The 16,633-nt window shown below is 36.9% G+C and overlaps 1 protein-coding gene across 1 annotated transcript; it reads right to left on the bottom strand.

Moving 5' to 3' along the window:
• Positions 1-11: 11 nt before the first annotated feature.
• On the bottom strand, positions 12-15,625 carry LOC139983156 (uncharacterized). The gene is made up of 6 exons (XM_071996535.1): positions 15,498-15,625; positions 4,432-4,757; positions 3,346-3,564; positions 2,061-2,198; positions 1,796-1,969; positions 12-1,255 (listed from the first exon to the last, which is right to left on the bottom strand). The coding sequence occupies exons 2-6, from the start codon at positions 4,751-4,753 to the stop codon at positions 738-740; spliced, it is 1,371 nt and encodes a 456-aa protein (XP_071852636.1). The 5' UTR covers positions 4,754-4,757; positions 15,498-15,625; the 3' UTR covers positions 12-737.
• Positions 15,626-16,633: the final 1,008 nt, after the last annotated feature.

The raw sequence follows: 16,633 nt of genomic DNA, 5'->3' as shown, positions 1-16,633 counted from the left end.
AAGAATAAGAGAGAAAGTGAAATAGGTTTAATGGTTTAAAGGACTATTTGATATGTAGGGCATCTAGATCACTTAGGTCACGAGAATATCAAATATTCTTTTTGAGGTTCTTATTGCAGATGAAACTCGAATGGAATTAATCCTCGCTACAAAACTGACGATGACCTATCGGATTGCTCTCACAGCTACTCCTGTCATTAAAACGTATGAACTCAAAGAGACGACATACAGGCGAGTTTGTTACCAACTACGTCTTCTGTGACAGTTATTGACGAGAATTCACTGCTTCACGTAATATCATAAAATACGTTGTGATGACATTAGGTGTGTAAAAAATCAATTCCGCTGCTACATTGTTTACGCGGTATTATTCATTGTTAATAAACATTAAAATACAGAATTGTCATCATCTTCATCCTGAATTATCACACCGTAGGCTTTAGCTAAACTCTTTACCCAGAGGAATTCGGAATTGCACACTGCTGAGACGGGCTACATGTGTAAACTCTTTATAAATATTATTGCAAAGAAAGACTAAAAATGCTGTATAAGACGTCTGTTTATAAACTATTATGAAACCTGTTGATATGAATGAAAGGCGTAATGATTGGAGCATGTTATATGATACATCAAATGAAAAACAAGCTCTTAGAGTCTATATGGTTACATTTCAGAGCTCCCAAACGCAATAGAAACGCGGTTGTCCTCATCATACACTTTACACAAAGCAACACATCTCAATGCTTGTCTGTATAAAACTCTGGCTGAGAACTGAATCGATCTGTTGTTTCTAGGAAGTGACTTGGCGACCAATCACATCTCGAATTGCATGCATAGAAGGAAAAACAATCAGTATAATTCCACCAAGGCACGTCTTCTTCTCCACGATACCAATCAATGAAAGCTTGCCTTAGATCTTTATCCATCACTATTGCCTCGTTCCAGGTCCTGTTCTGTAGTATGAAGTCATTCTCAAAACATGACGTCATGTACAATCCATTGGTCTTTGACTGGAATATCTCCTGGATTCGCTCTTTGCGTTCGAGACCATGCACGGTCAGGTCTGTTATTTGATTTTCACAGCTTGGAGGGTAACATCGAAGATCGAGGGCAAACCATATAGACCATGCGTTAAAGAACGAATCTACAACAAACATTGGCGTAGTAATGTAGCTGTATACATTCTCTGGAAAAAGACAGCGCCACTCGTTCAACTTTGCGGTGTTTACTGCGACGCATTTTTGGTTCAGACTTCCTGTAAAATATACGATTGAATCAGAAATTACATTTCATCTGAATTACTGGCTTAATTCAACTGTTCACATAAAGAAAAGTGCTTCTCGAAGCGCTGTTTCGATTTTCATCCATATACCTGTTATATGAATTATTCTTATAATTTGCCAAAAATGTGTAATTAAATATTAAGAGTGTCGCTGTAGCATAAGACACTTGAATATAGGTGGAAACCAAGAAGACAAAGGCTAATTACTCAGCATTAATGAAGTAGAACAACCTGCTGGTAGACCAAGGAAACCTTATAATTAACATGTATCGTCAAGTATACCAGTTAGTATTAATGTGTGCTGCAGACAAGTCTACGCTGGGTGGGAGAAAGGTTAATGTCAAACTATAGTAATGTTTCATAAACTAAGACTAACATACATCTCAAAACTTAACTAGAGAATCTCGAGTCATTCTAATATAAACGTGTTCATAACCTCCACTTGTATCATGTTGTTTCGTAATGTTTGTTTGAACTAATTGAGTTCATTATAATAATGACGTATTTAGGTACCTTTGGAATGATGTGTGACGTACAAGTGTTGTATAGCTGATCTGATTTCTGGAAATCGAGTCCTATTCAGCACGTCCACGATGAATCCTGAATCAGCAAGTCCTGTAACACGGGCTGTAGATGGCAGGTTCTGCCTAATGAAGTCTAAGTGCAAGTAAACCGTTTGAGCTCCAACTAAAAATAAGAAAACAACATTAAACGGTGAAGGAAAAGTTTAATATAACATTGCTGACATATTCAATAGCACTTTTTCATGGCTGCTTACCCCCAGTTCCACTAATCACCACTTCATCTGCATCAGCGAGTCCTTTGTTCATCAGCCATTTCAGGATACACTTAAGGATGTGAAATCCTCTAAAATATACCTCATTATGAACGCTTGGTGATTCTGCGTACACGTCTCCTGTAAATGAATAATAACGTGACAAAGGGATTAATAATACTTTCACAGTTAGTAACTTAATAACCAGGTGTAACGAATATGAACTGGCTCTTACGTGTGTGCTGATGCAAATCTGTAGTTATTTGTTGCTTTCATTAAAGTCTTTGGATATTACAGCAATGTTCCACTAGACTAGTGTAGAATTGATTCGTGACAAAGAACAACCGAAAAGAGAAGGTTGTTTCTTATGCATGCGGGCAGAAAACCCGCATATAATTATACTACAGGGAATGTTATACTGCCTGACCCAACCATTATATACAAACACCGTCAGTTTGACAGACTTGTTGGGAATACCAAGTTTTGTTTCTTTGATATTGTTGGTTGAAATTCGGAAATTGAACAGTTGATGGTAATATATTTTGTATGCATTAAGATATAGATACATATAATAAAACAACCGATAACAGATTGAAACCATACATCATCAACATTATATGTTTCTATGTAGCAGTAATGTTTATCTTGTTGTTTTTAATTCCGTTATCACTAGGGTTTACATCAGGGTTGTCCAACCTACGGCCCGCGGGCCACAGTCCGGCCCGCCGCAGGGTTGCGTCCGGCCCGCCAGAGATGCTCTACGGTGCGAATTTTAGTGAGCAGACTTATTGATAACAATTTGAAGCTATATAATCAATCATTCGAACCTTCTGGGTCCAAAAAACTGCATACAGGTCAGTTTGTGTGACACTCTCTCAGCGGAGGGAGGGGGCGGCTGAACTTTATTCATCTGTTTTATCAGGAAGGAAAATAAATCAGTGAGCTCCGCGCGCAGTGCTCACATTTTGTTGCCTTGGGCTTCGGGCAAAAAATCGGAAAATCGAGCGTAGGGTTCATACGGCCCCCTCCTTCATCATAATCATTCCATGTGGCCCTCCTCTGTAAAAGGTTGGACAACCCTGGTTTACATCATGAGTCAATTACTCAATATGGTTAGGGTTAAATAAAATTGGTTATGATTTTCATATTTCGATAGAACCTAACAACACTCTATAACACACCAGCAGTACTCGATAACACATCACCAGCAGTACTCTATAACACACCGTAATACTGTATAACACACCAGCAATGCTCTATAACACACCAGCATTACTCTATAACGCACCTGTATATAGTCCGCCGTCGCAGGGATGGAGTCTTACTACATTCCAGTTAAAGAAGTCTGGATTTATCTCTGAATTAGAGCTAAGGAATCCATCGGCAGCAAGGTAAGGTTCGAGGGACCGACTAGAACCACTGTTTATTCTAGAGAGTTGCATACATTGCTCCAAGCTGAAACATAGCTCACTCGTAGGAAAATGGATCACCCACTTCTTATTTCTACCTAAAAAAAGGAAGCATAAGTTATACTCTTATGTATGTCTGGTATGCAAAAGAATTTTTTTTGCAGAGATTACACATAGTAAACATATGTACACTTTCCACTCTAATTTAGCGAACAAAATAGGATACATGGTTTCCAACTTCGGGTGATTCAGATGGGTTGTAATGGTGGTTTTACTAATAATGATAAAACCATGTAAGGTTTGTGAGTTTCATCATTGGTATCAACTAAACCACTATGTCTTCGTAAATCTCTAAAAACAGTGATGTATAATTATAAAGCCTGAAAACCATTTTGTAGTCTTCTAGCGGAAATGTATGTAACTGTGGTTGTTTGGAAAGGCCAGCTATATATATATATATATATATATATATATATATATATATATATATATATATATATATATATATGTATATATATATATATATATATATATATATATATATATATATATATATATATATATATATATATATATCACACGTATAAGTATAATCAGTAGTAGCAGAAAGTGCTCAATACCGTAGTAGAGCAATAATATCACATATAACACAAGATATACAAATTACACCATATTGCTACCCTGGGTTTCACGCACGCATAGAGCGACGATCTTCAGGACTGAAGATCGTCGCTCTATGCGTGCGTGAAACCCAGGGTAGCAATATTTTGTAATTTGTATATCTTGTGTTATATGTGATATATATATATATATATATATATATATATATATATATATATATATATATATTGCAGTAGTGTAAATATAGCATATATTTCATTTAGAAACGTTGGTCATTGGTCACTCTAGCTTGTCTAGCAATTAGCTGTCACTGTATAGTCCCTGTTAAAATAGATCCAGCCTACCTCTCCTGTAGTAGTAAGCTGGGGCACTGCCATCAAGACAAAAGGCTGACATTTCATTGGCGGTGCTCTGTGGTATTCGTACAATCGTCAGGTTCTTTCCCATAGCCGATACCGTAAGGGCATTTGAGCTTAACCACACGAGGAACCAGGCCATCCACAGGAGCAGCAAGAGAGCAGCACATACTGGCCAGGAGCAGACTGATAGGAAGGCTGCTTTTAGATTCGTACAATATGTACGTCTCCCTTGGAATTGTACGTTTGACTTGCCATCTGTTTTCAGCCGGTAATATCGTACTTTAGTTTTACCATCCTGATCTGACATGGTTCTGTTGAATAATAATAATAATAATAACAATAATAATAACAATAATAATAACAACAAAATATTAATAATAATACTACTACTCGGTCCTCGACCCCACCACGCTATATTTTTAATTAATTTAAAGTTTGTTATAAGCGACGAACCTGTCAATCATTTAGGTATTTCTTTTACTCATCACCAAGAAGACTTCTATAAGTTGAACTATGTTCCCAAACTGTCTCGTATTAAAAGTATTATTAATATCTGGTCTTCCAGAGATCTTACGCCCATCGGGAGAATCGTTCTCATTAAAACGTTCCTTATTTCACAACTTGTTTATTTATTTACCGTTTTACCAAATCAGAATAAACAATTTCTTAAAGAAGTTAAAGCCTTCTTTTGGTTTCATTTGGTGTAATAAACCCGACAAAGTTAAGAGAAACGTTTTGATTAAAGATAAATGCAAATGAGGCCTGAATATGATTGACGTAAGGTGTTTCGCAACAAGTGTAAGTACTAAGTGGGTTAAACTGTATCTTGATGAAAATGAAGGTTGATGGAAAGTTTTATTTGACGAAGGACTTAAGAGGTATGGAAAAGGATTTTTATTTAAATGCAACTTTTATAAAAATGACATTAATATCTCAAATAATTGTATTCGTGATGTGTGTTATGCATGGTCGGATTTTAACTACAGACAGCCAGATGCGGATGGTATCCAGTTTGTTTTGAATAATTCCTTTATCAAAATTGATATTAAGCTCCTTTTGTCAAATATTCTCAAACAAAAAGGTGCTTTCCGAGCGAGTGACTTTTTCAACAACAATGTTAATGCTATTGGTTATGGTGGTTTGTGTACTCAGTTCGATCTGGATCATTTCCCTTTTACTTTTTACTTCGTAATTTTGTCGGCGATTCCAAACCCTTGGAAAGAAAGTGTAAATCACGCTCACAACCCAAATGGTAATGAGCAACGCCATGTAAAAGCTATTACGTCACCCAAAGTAACACAGTATGTTTACAAGTATCTAATAAAGAAAAAGTCACAACAACCAACAGCAATCGATAGCAAGACGTATGACTGGGAAAGAATTTTTTGCGTAACCTTATCTGGCTGTACGAGATACCAAAATAAATTACTTTTAGATATATAGATAGATGATTTATTCAGCCACATGCATAAAAATACAATGGAAATTGTTCAAAACACAAGAGCTCTAAAACAGACATGAAATTGAAACGCAAAACGATGAAACACATATAAAAAGTGATATTGCATGAGTAATAAATACCGGTAGGCTATCGACAATGGTATAAAAACATTGCGATAAAAGTGACGATGTAAAAAAGTACGAATGATGAGAAATATGTACGGCAAGAACAATAAAATGTATACTTGTACGATAAACAGAGCGCTAAGTCAATAAAACAGAATTCAGAACAAATAAGACATAAGATACAGGGAGTGATAAATAAGTTAGCGACTATGATGCGCATTGAAAATCTTCACTGCAGATGGATAAAAACTGTTGGTAAAACGCTTCGAACCTCTAAAAGCTAGTAATCTATTTCCTGAGGGAAGGATATTGAAATGCACAAATGCTGGGTGGGAATGATCTTTCATAATACAGTCTACACGCCTCAGTGCTCGCTCCTGATACAGTGAATAGAGGGATGGTAGACTAGTGCCAATTATACGCTCAGCACTCCTGATAACTGACTGTAGTTTCCCTAGATCCCTCTGACTCACACGACTAAACCAGACTAAAAAGTTTGTAGTTAAAATACTCTCTATAATTGCACGATAGAAATTCACTAAAATAAGATCACTAACACCATAAGATTTAAGAGTCCCTAAAAAGAATAGTCTCTGGCATCCCTTCTTCAATATTTCATGTGAATTTCCATTCCAAGACAAATTGTCCATAATGAATGTGCCTAGTAATTTGAATGTGTGCACCTGCTCTACAGCAGAACCATTTATGATCAGAGGGTCCTTTGTGTTTTTGTTCCGCCTGAAGTCCACAATCAGTTCCTTAGTTTTGTCCACATTAAGAGTTAAGTTGTTATCGTGGCACCAGTTCACCAGAAGGTTTACCTCATCACGGTAGTGGCTTTCATCGTCATCTGTGATCAGGCCAGTCACTGTGGTGTCGTCTGCAAATTTGATGATCCGCGAGTTTGGGTGGACGGCTGCGCAATCATGTGTGAACAGGGAGTACAGTTCCGTTTCTTGCATAGAATACTTAGTGCCAACATGTTTTTATTCGAGATCAATGTAAAGGATAGCTCGCTATGTACATTTTGTCAGAAAGAAAATGAAACACTAGAGCATTTGTTTTGGGAATGTATTTTTGTTTAAACCTTCTGGTTAGAGTCTTATAATCTCTGCCTGAAAAGTAACTTTGATATTAACTATGATCACGTTAAGTTTGTTTATTTCGACGAAGCTAAACATTCGATCAACTTGCAAGCTATTATTTGCATAGTATTGTGTTTTCAGTTGTAAATTATATGATAAGCTGCCAATTGCTATTGTATTTTACTACAAACTCAAAATATTATTTACAGGTAGAATATTACATACTTAACAAAGCAATAAGAAATGCCGCAGTACACTCTTAAATGACATGTTAAATAACTGAATTTATCAATTACTTTCTCAAAAACAAAGAAGATGTTTATTTATTTATTTATTTATTTATTTTGGGATATGCGAATTTCTTTTCCATTTGTTCTGTTTGATTCTTTATATTGTTTTTGAGAATAAATGTTATTTTTTTTTATGTCGTAAATGTAATCGTTGATATAATTTGTAGCATATTCGAATGAAAGTTTGAAATTGATTGTTCATTTGAAACGAAAGATATCAATAAATTGAATAAAAATAATAATAATAATAATAACAATAACAACAATAAAAATAATGATAATAATAATAATAATAATAATAATAGTATTTACAATAATAATAATGATAATAATAATAATAATAATAATAATAATAATAATAATAGTATTTACAATAATAATAATGATAATAATAATAATAATAAAAACAACAATAATAATACTGATAGGGATAATAATAACAACAACAGTTATAATAACAACAACAACAATAACAATAATAATAATAATAGCAATAATATTAATAATAATAATGTTAACAATAATAATGATAATAACAATATTAATAAAATTAATATAATAATATTATTATTAATAATAATAATAATAATCACACCATTTCAATTGACTTGTGAGTACCTATCATGAAAATAGTATCCTAAGAGTATATCTGTGTACTGTAATAGCCTAGGCTTATGCTTGTAGTAAGCCCGAGCATGGCGTGTCTATAGTTGGCCATGCACCAGTGCATATGCTTATAACTGTCTATACTGTGATATTTGTTCTATGTTTGTTTCTCAATATGTCGACAAAAAATGGAACTTGCTTATCACGTGGCTCCAATCAGTGCAAGTGACTGTCATGTTTTAATTGCATAAATGAATTGCATGCCTATGTTTGCAATGACGCTAGTAAGAAGTGTACGCCATCTTTCTTTGCCTCACTGGAGGCAACCTCAAAAAGACTACCCGAACTTCTACTTCATTTGTGATCACTGTATAACGCATAAAGAAGTTGATGAACATGCTATTCTCGCTGATCGGGTTACAGGTATTGACTTCAAGCTTGATGCACTATCAAAAGAGATTACAACGATTAAGAATCTCCTATCTAATCCTGCTTCTGTCAGGCGAAATGATAATCCTGTAGTTATACCACCGATCATTGTTAGCACTCCTAAGGAATTACCATCACTGGAACCCGACTAAATATGATATAAATCCTGTCATTTCTCTTGAATTACCCCCACTGGAACAAAATCCGCCTCTGTACAATTGCTGGTCTAAGCCGGGTCAAGTCCACGAAATGAAAAGATCTTTGTTCGAAGAAAAGCAAGTCCTTATTGTGAGAGATTCGTCTGTTGATGCTAACCAGGGGCGTATCCAGGGGGGGCGCAACAGGCGCGCGCCCCCCTATTGGCAGTCACCAAAAAAAAAAAAAGTTTAGCAAAAAAAAAAAAAAAAAAAAAATTGATGACGACCTTTATGTGAGATGTCGGTGATCGCTCAACCCCCCCCCCCCCTCCCGTATGCTTTATTTTTTGTTTGCCAAAAAAAGGTTCTGGCGAAGTTCGGCGGCATAATAGTTTTAGAAACATAGATGGTAATTGTGTTTGTATTATCACTATAAACACTAAATGACATGCCAGCCATACTAAATTGTGCATTTTGTGTCCATATTTACTGGAATGTTGCTTATTATTAAGGTCGAAAAATGGATCACATATGGCCATGGGCGGCGATCCTGGGTGGAGGGGGGATATATCCCCCATGAAAATGGGTGGAGGGGATGTAATGCACCATATCCCCCCCCCCACCAAATGCCAGGGATAAGAATATTTTCATGCCTACATTTATGCATCTTCGTTAATGTACGGCTCTTTTTTAGCTTCATTTCTCGCCTACCATAAACGCAGTGCGATCTTTTCAAATAAAGCGTCTTTATAAAGCAAAAATAGTTGACTGTAGGCTTCATTGGCCCTATAACAACAAAATGTATTATTGCGCCCACGGTATTGATATAGTACATATATGCACCCTCATAGTATTCATATAGGCCCTATAGTAGGCCTACACACGTACATGTTCCCTCGAACAGCTGAGAATCTCATGTAACCAGGGTAATGCTTAATACACGTTTCACCTGGATGCCCTAGCAATCGGTACCTAGGAATGTAACTATGTGTAATTGTGTATTGCATGTGTATAGGCCTATAATAGCCTGCATGAGGCCATTTTCTTCATCGAATAATATAACAGAGCTCTCGAACATTCTAACGTTGCGCCTGAAACAAGATTGACAGGGGCAATTTTCCCAAAATAACACCCGAAATTAAAAAAAAAAAGTATTTTGGATCCTGATTATGAGATATTTCGGACATGCCATCCCTATTTTAAAGTTGGGTATATGCCGCTTGGAAACCTCGGGAAGTGCCGTTTCCGGCCATCTAGAGGGTTTGTTAATCCCAAAATTTTCTCGTACGCTTCGCGCCAACTCATGGTGGCGCTACGCTTAGATAGTCAACAAGGTCATACCCCCCCCCCACTCGGAAGTACGGATCGCCGCCCATGCATATGACACCATTTTGCAGTTCAGCCCTTCTTTGAAAGCAAAAATTGTACACCCCTCCCCTTAGACCCATCCCCCAGGACGGCGATCATTCATGCCTGGCGCCCCCCCTATTGGAAAATCCTGGATACGCCCCTGCTAACACCTTACCGAAAACAGTGGTTGACAATTCTATTCCGGTCAAAAACACCTACAAAAATCTTAAAAGTGTATGGTTCTATTTTTCCCAGACAAACATGCCAAAGATGCTATGAAAAGCCAACTGACAAGGCATACACTGCAGTGTTTTCAAGTCTAAGGAGAAAACCCTTTCTATCAGCATTGTTGACTTCACTGCTGACTTTGACAATGATTCTCTTCTTACATCTATTGTTAATTATATCATGATGTAAACTCTGTCGTTAAGAATGCTATTTACGAGCATCTGAAAGTTCTATACATTAAGCCAACCAAAAATAATCCTGAAGTTTTCCAAGCTGATTGATCAGTCAGTAATGAAATACGTGAACTTATTCATAATCGTGGCAACCGCCTAAATATTGGCCTATCATATAGTGCATTGTTTACGATCGATTTTTCGTCAAAAGATGTAACATCTGCCAACGTTTCGGCCACTTCAAAGGTCAATGTCTTATACACCATCTAACCCATGCTGTGCAAAATGCAGTGAATCTCATGAAAGTGACAAGTGTAAACCGATAGGAGTTACATGCTGTATCAAATGTAAACGAGCTAACAGCCCTAACACTATCAGTGACTCACACAGAGCTTACTCCTTAACCTGCCAGAAATATATTGACCAGCAGAACAAGTTACGTTCATCGATAACATTTTACACCAACCATCAGAAGGCTAACTTACTTCCGCATTCTAATTTGGAACTAACAGTCTATCTGCAACAAATCTGATCAGGTAATTGAATATGTTATAAAACATGAAATTGACATATTGAGATTGGCTTCGGTCAGCTTGCGAGTCTATAAGCCTCCATGGCTTCTTTCGCGAGTTCCTGCTTGCGGGAAGATCACATATACATACATACATACATATCTCTTTTCACCAAAACCTGGCTCACATCTACCTCTGATGACGTCATAGAAATATCAAAATCAACGGGTTTAGCTTACACCATATCCCACGTTCCAATAAGGGGGGAGAAGGTGTCGGAATTATGACCAGGAAAGACATCTGTTTGAAGCATGTTAACGCCACAAAGTTCACTTCATTTGAGTATTCTGAGATCATTATTAACACCAGTGATGGTAAAACTATAAAACTTGTTGTTTGTTACTATATTGAGTTTTAGCTTCCTTGAAAGCTTGGCCGTCTTCTCTGGCGATGTTTCTTGCCGGGATGTGCCGTCTCAGTACTATCAAATAGACGGTGCACCCTACCACGATCAGGAAGCAAACGATTTATATAAATTAGGAAAATGTTAGTTGGCGGATACTATATTTTGCCAATCATTTCTCTCCGATAAGCAAGAGCAGGGCGCAACCATCCTCCATAAATAAAATCAAGCGGGCACAGCCCCCCACCCCCTCCGCCTCCCCTTACCAGCAAACAGAGTATACTTACTTGTTTGTTTGGTACAATCTAACCAGTTGAAAGTACCTTAACACTGTTTCAAACCTTAGCCTCAAATATAGCCTAATTTGCATCTAAACAACCTCAATTTTAATTAATTCCACTAAAACTTTTCGACAATTAAACTGCACCTACGTAAAGTCGTAGCATTGACAAGATTTAAAGTTGTACTACAATAATAAAATTTAAAGGGATGGAAATAATAACACCATGTTGCATTTTCATCCCTCTTACCGAAATGAAAATCCCTCCCCTCAGACGCATCCGTAGTACGGGTCATTTTAAGCCAAATTCAGTGCACTCCCCCCGCGACAGGAATTCCAAAGCGAGACAGAGGATATAGCAGGGTTTTAACTACGTATGCGTCTGTCAACTTTTAACCCCCATCCCCCCAAAAAACTCGGGGGGGGGGGCTCATCCTCAACTCCTCTGGCAGAGAGAATATTCAAAAAGCTTCTAAAAAACAGTGCATTAACATGTAAAATGTAGCCTGTCTTCAATAAACATATACTGTCGAAAAATAATTGTTACAAACTTGGCAAACTGAACATAGAACCATTTTGCATCTAAGCACCGTCCATTTTTTTGAGAAATTTCTTAGGGGGTAAGAGAACCCCTCTGCTTAGACCCCTCCCTAGACGACATAACATCTCACCCACTCCACTATACAAAACAAGTGGTTGCGCTCCTTGTGGTAGCGATTGAAATATCTTTTAATAAATGAATAAATAGAACCATTTACACAATGAAACCACCTATACGGACAAGTTAACCCTAATGTCAATTATATATGGACGATGGTGATGACGCAAGAAGCAATAATGCCGGCCACAGAGTAACTCACGACGTACAGTATTTCACGATACTCAATTTCTCTTGACATATGATTTAGTAGCGATCACTTACAAACATTTAATTTTTATTATAACCCTATCTTTTTCTCCATCTGTCAACTACCGACCGCGCTCTTCCTTTTTGTCCTTATTATTTTGTCTCTTCGTTTTCACGCGAAGAATAGTTGTTAAAGGTATACATAATTTCGGAGGTTTGCCATGTCTACAGTTTCAAATCAGTAAATAGGGGGGAGTCAATTAAAGCCATGTCCTGGTCATATCTAGCAGTTGTTCATGTGTGACAGGAAGGATGTATGCAATGCGTCCCATCTCTTCTTTCACCAGATGACAATTAGCGAAGCAGAAAGACAAAGTCGAGGCCACACGATTCCAATGAGATTAGTAAGCAACTTAAATATAAAGACAATCTCATATTTCTTCTGTCGAGTTCCCTGGATATCAACTCATACCATCTATCTTGCCCGCTTTTAACGTCGTCTATATTATTGGACAACTAGCGGAAAAGTTTATCGTATATTTTAGATCAACTTGTAAGTTTATATATAAAAAAAAGTTAGAGAGCCTGACGTTCCGATCTTAGCATGCAGGGACTTCTAGAAATGTTAACTGTGCGAAACGACCGGGCCCTATAAGTTCCATATATTTACCTACACAGGGTCTTGGCAGTAGAGAAACAGATTAATAACAGTCTTTTCTCTTCAATCTGTAAGTTTGGTAGCATTTTCATCCACTTGCGCACAAAGTATAGGGCAAACCCTTCTGCATTTACAACATCCCGGCAATATGCATTTATCTTTATAAGGTGATTCATCTCAAATTTTAAATTCCTAATAATTTTGAAATTCTCTCTTCAATTGAACTTTACTGGCCTATAGACGAGATTTACCAAACTGATCGCAATGTAATCATGTTCCTATACATGAGGTGAGATTTCTGTTTGTTTAATGAGTCGAACTTATATTTGAGGTGAAGGTTTATGCCCTTTATTGTCCAACCACCACACATGTAATGTTAATGGCCTATTGATGCTCTCTTGGTTACCATAGCAACAGTTACTGTGGATATTCATAGTTTGGAAGTCTATGGGCACTAAGAATTTGATCATGATGTGGTTGAAGTTTTGGTCAGGTGACGTAACTTGTCTGCTTGTATGTGTGCATTACCGCTTAGAAAAGTGTTTTACGAACATCTATTAACCGTGGTAGATATATGTGCCTGTACATGGGACGTAGAGACATATGACGTTATAGGGCGGAGGTCAAGGGTCAAATAACCAACAAGCAACATTTTGGCCATGACACACACAAACCAAATTGACAAAATGGCCGATACACTCGAACACGTGTGGGATATCAGACTCTAAAAGCTTATAGAACAGTAAAAATAAGTTAAACCGTCAAAAGTCACCTGGTAAGCCGTTAGCCAGGAATTCTGAAATGGATAGGAACCAACTCACGTTTGCATTAAAGGTGGAGAACTATATTTTTCGACATAACAAAAAGAATAATAAGAATAAATTTAATTTCGAGGAACTCAAGGATAATAATAATAATAATAACAGAGATTTATAATGCGTACATATCCACCCTACAGGGTGCTCAAGGCGCAATGAATATTATTAACCCCTGGTCATTGGTAACTTGTCACACCCACACACCAAAGTGTGCACAATTCAATCAATCTCTCCTGGGGCACCACAGTGCACCACAGCCACGTGTCCCCCGGGGGACTTCCCATAGGGTGCAGCCACAAACCGGCGCAAACAAGGAGGAGGATGCTTTCTCCTCATTAATAAATACCTCAAATATTTAATTTTTCGCAATTTCCGCATCCTCAATTGTTATATTTTGCTGTTATTCGTTGTAATATTTCAGTAAGTCTGGGATTCTTCTTGTGGTTTTTCTTCTAATTGTTCTTATCATACTAATTTGATTTCTATCCGCCACGTTGGTCGTTATTATACTGCATGGTGTTGCTCAATTTCATTGTTATTTAACTTTTGCTATTTTTGAATGGGATACGTTATTTGTATATTTGTATATTAATGTATAGTTGAAATAAACGGAGGAAAAAGAAGAAGAAAAAAAGGATAGGAACCAACTATTTATAGAGGGGACTAACAATTTTAGATGAGGCACAATACCCGTATCCTGAAATATGCATTTTGTACTGACTCACGATGGTGCACAGATGCGGGGGACAGTCGTCCGCACGGGCGGTGAGGAGTGTTGGGGGTGGGTGGGTGGGTGGGGGACAGTCGTCTTCATGAGCGGTGAGGAGTGGGGGACGGGCGGTGAGAAGTGGGGTGAGGGCATGGAGGCATTGTCAAAGGAGGTCAAACTCGGACAAATTTGTGCGCATACCTAAATGGCTGAAAATATGTCGCAAACTTCAAGCAATATTTCTGTTGCTGAAGTTGACTGCCGAACAAAATTGCTGAAAATGTTAAGTGTTATATAAAAAAAGGTCGTCTAGCTATTAGGAACATGCCAAAATAGTTGAAAGTGTAGCAATGACTATAGAAAGAATATTGTTTTAGAATGAATGTTTAATGCATACTTATTAACGTAAAACAGCAAATGTCATGAGGTCATTGAGTTCAAGGCTTGTGTACTTCAAATTTGGTGCACGTACGATGATCCATTTGCCTCCATAATCACTACATCATACAAATCAGATACCTAAACTCTTGGATGAGATGTGAAATTCCTTGGATTACCTGCCTTTACCTTCCTTCCTTAAATGAATTTAAAACATTTAATCCATGATATTCAGTAAAGGTAGTCATGTTCCTTAAATTACGTACAATGTCCATTTTAAAAGTCCTTTAAAAGTATCAACTATATATATCATAACAAAATCCTCCTTTCGGGAGTAAAGGTAAGTTGGAGTGCTGCTCAGAGGTAGTTTATGGTCAGGGTTAGATCAGCCTAAGAGATCAGTACCATGCCTGCGTCATGCCTCAGATACATTGTACAGAAAGACTAATTTTGGTGCCGATCAGTATACAGAAAATTTCTTTTAAATGTTTAAAAATATTTTTGATAAATAAATTAATAACAAACTATCCCAAATAATAACGTAAGTAATAATAAATAAAAAAACACACATAAAACACTTACTCTGATATACTGCACGTTAACTGCTATCTCTCAAACTGTTGTTGTACATAACATGTCGTTTATTCAGAATGTACATAATACACAGGTGCCAAATATAATGACAATATTATATGGAAAACAAGGTTTTTAACACCCAATCTACTAACTGTAAAGAATAACTGGTCATGTGACCACAGCAGCTGTCGTGAGATTCTGCACTTTCTATGCAGCATTGGTCGACATGAGAATAATTCAATAACCCAGCAGTAACACAATAGACGGTGAGAGCTATAACTGTTAATTAGGGCTGTTATGCATGAAAAGGTTTATTATTCCCAAGTGCTATGGCAATTGTTTCCATTTTATAGCAAGAGAGAAATATTTAATTATTTCCCACTGTATATTACAATCAGATCGTATTTTAGATACTTGATTGTGTTGATATCAATAATAAAGCAGAATATACGATAAGTATTGTCAATAACAGACAATTTGAGTTTTTTATATCATTTAAATCTTGGGTGAACCGCAAAATCACGATCACAAGGCCACCTTCATACAGTATTTCTCGGGAGAATGAAGAACAGCCTTTTCCGTTCAGTATCTAGTTTGTAAGAATATCAGAATACATGGAGCATAACGTTGTCCTAATATAATGTCATTGATCAAACTAAGAGACTGACCAGACTGCGCCAATCGCAGCGTCAGTATAAATACTGTGTGGTTTCTACAAAATGATACATATTTTGAGAGTAAATAACCATTCCATTCAACTCCAGTATAGTTTACCATTTTTCTGTCAGGTAAATACAAGTACATGGAAGCTAATTGAAATAAACGCAGGTATTTACTATCGGAAAGGAAATTCGAAGGGTAACATTTAAGGTCTATAAATTACTGTAAGATATTGAAGTGTACGTGGCACACAATAGTATACCGTTTATTCTAAGCTCCATTCATTTACAGGGTCCATAAAATATTGTGCTTGCGATAAATAACTCTTACACGTGTCATTGTAATACGCGCAAAGTTAACTGTTAATGCAATTACGCAATATCACAATGCGGCGCCAAACGCAGCGCCCAATGAAGCGTAAATCCCCTGCAGGTTTGCAAAACAATTAAAATAAACCAGACTAGTATATGATAGAGGATAGA

The sequence above is a fragment of the Apostichopus japonicus genome, chromosome 16, assembly GCF_037975245.1.
Source record: "Apostichopus japonicus isolate 1M-3 chromosome 16, ASM3797524v1, whole genome shotgun sequence".
NCBI lineage: Eukaryota > Metazoa > Echinodermata > Holothuroidea > Aspidochirotida > Stichopodidae > Apostichopus > Apostichopus japonicus.
The sequence above is the reverse complement of the archived record's forward strand: the minus strand, read 5'-3'. Positions and strand labels throughout refer to the sequence as shown.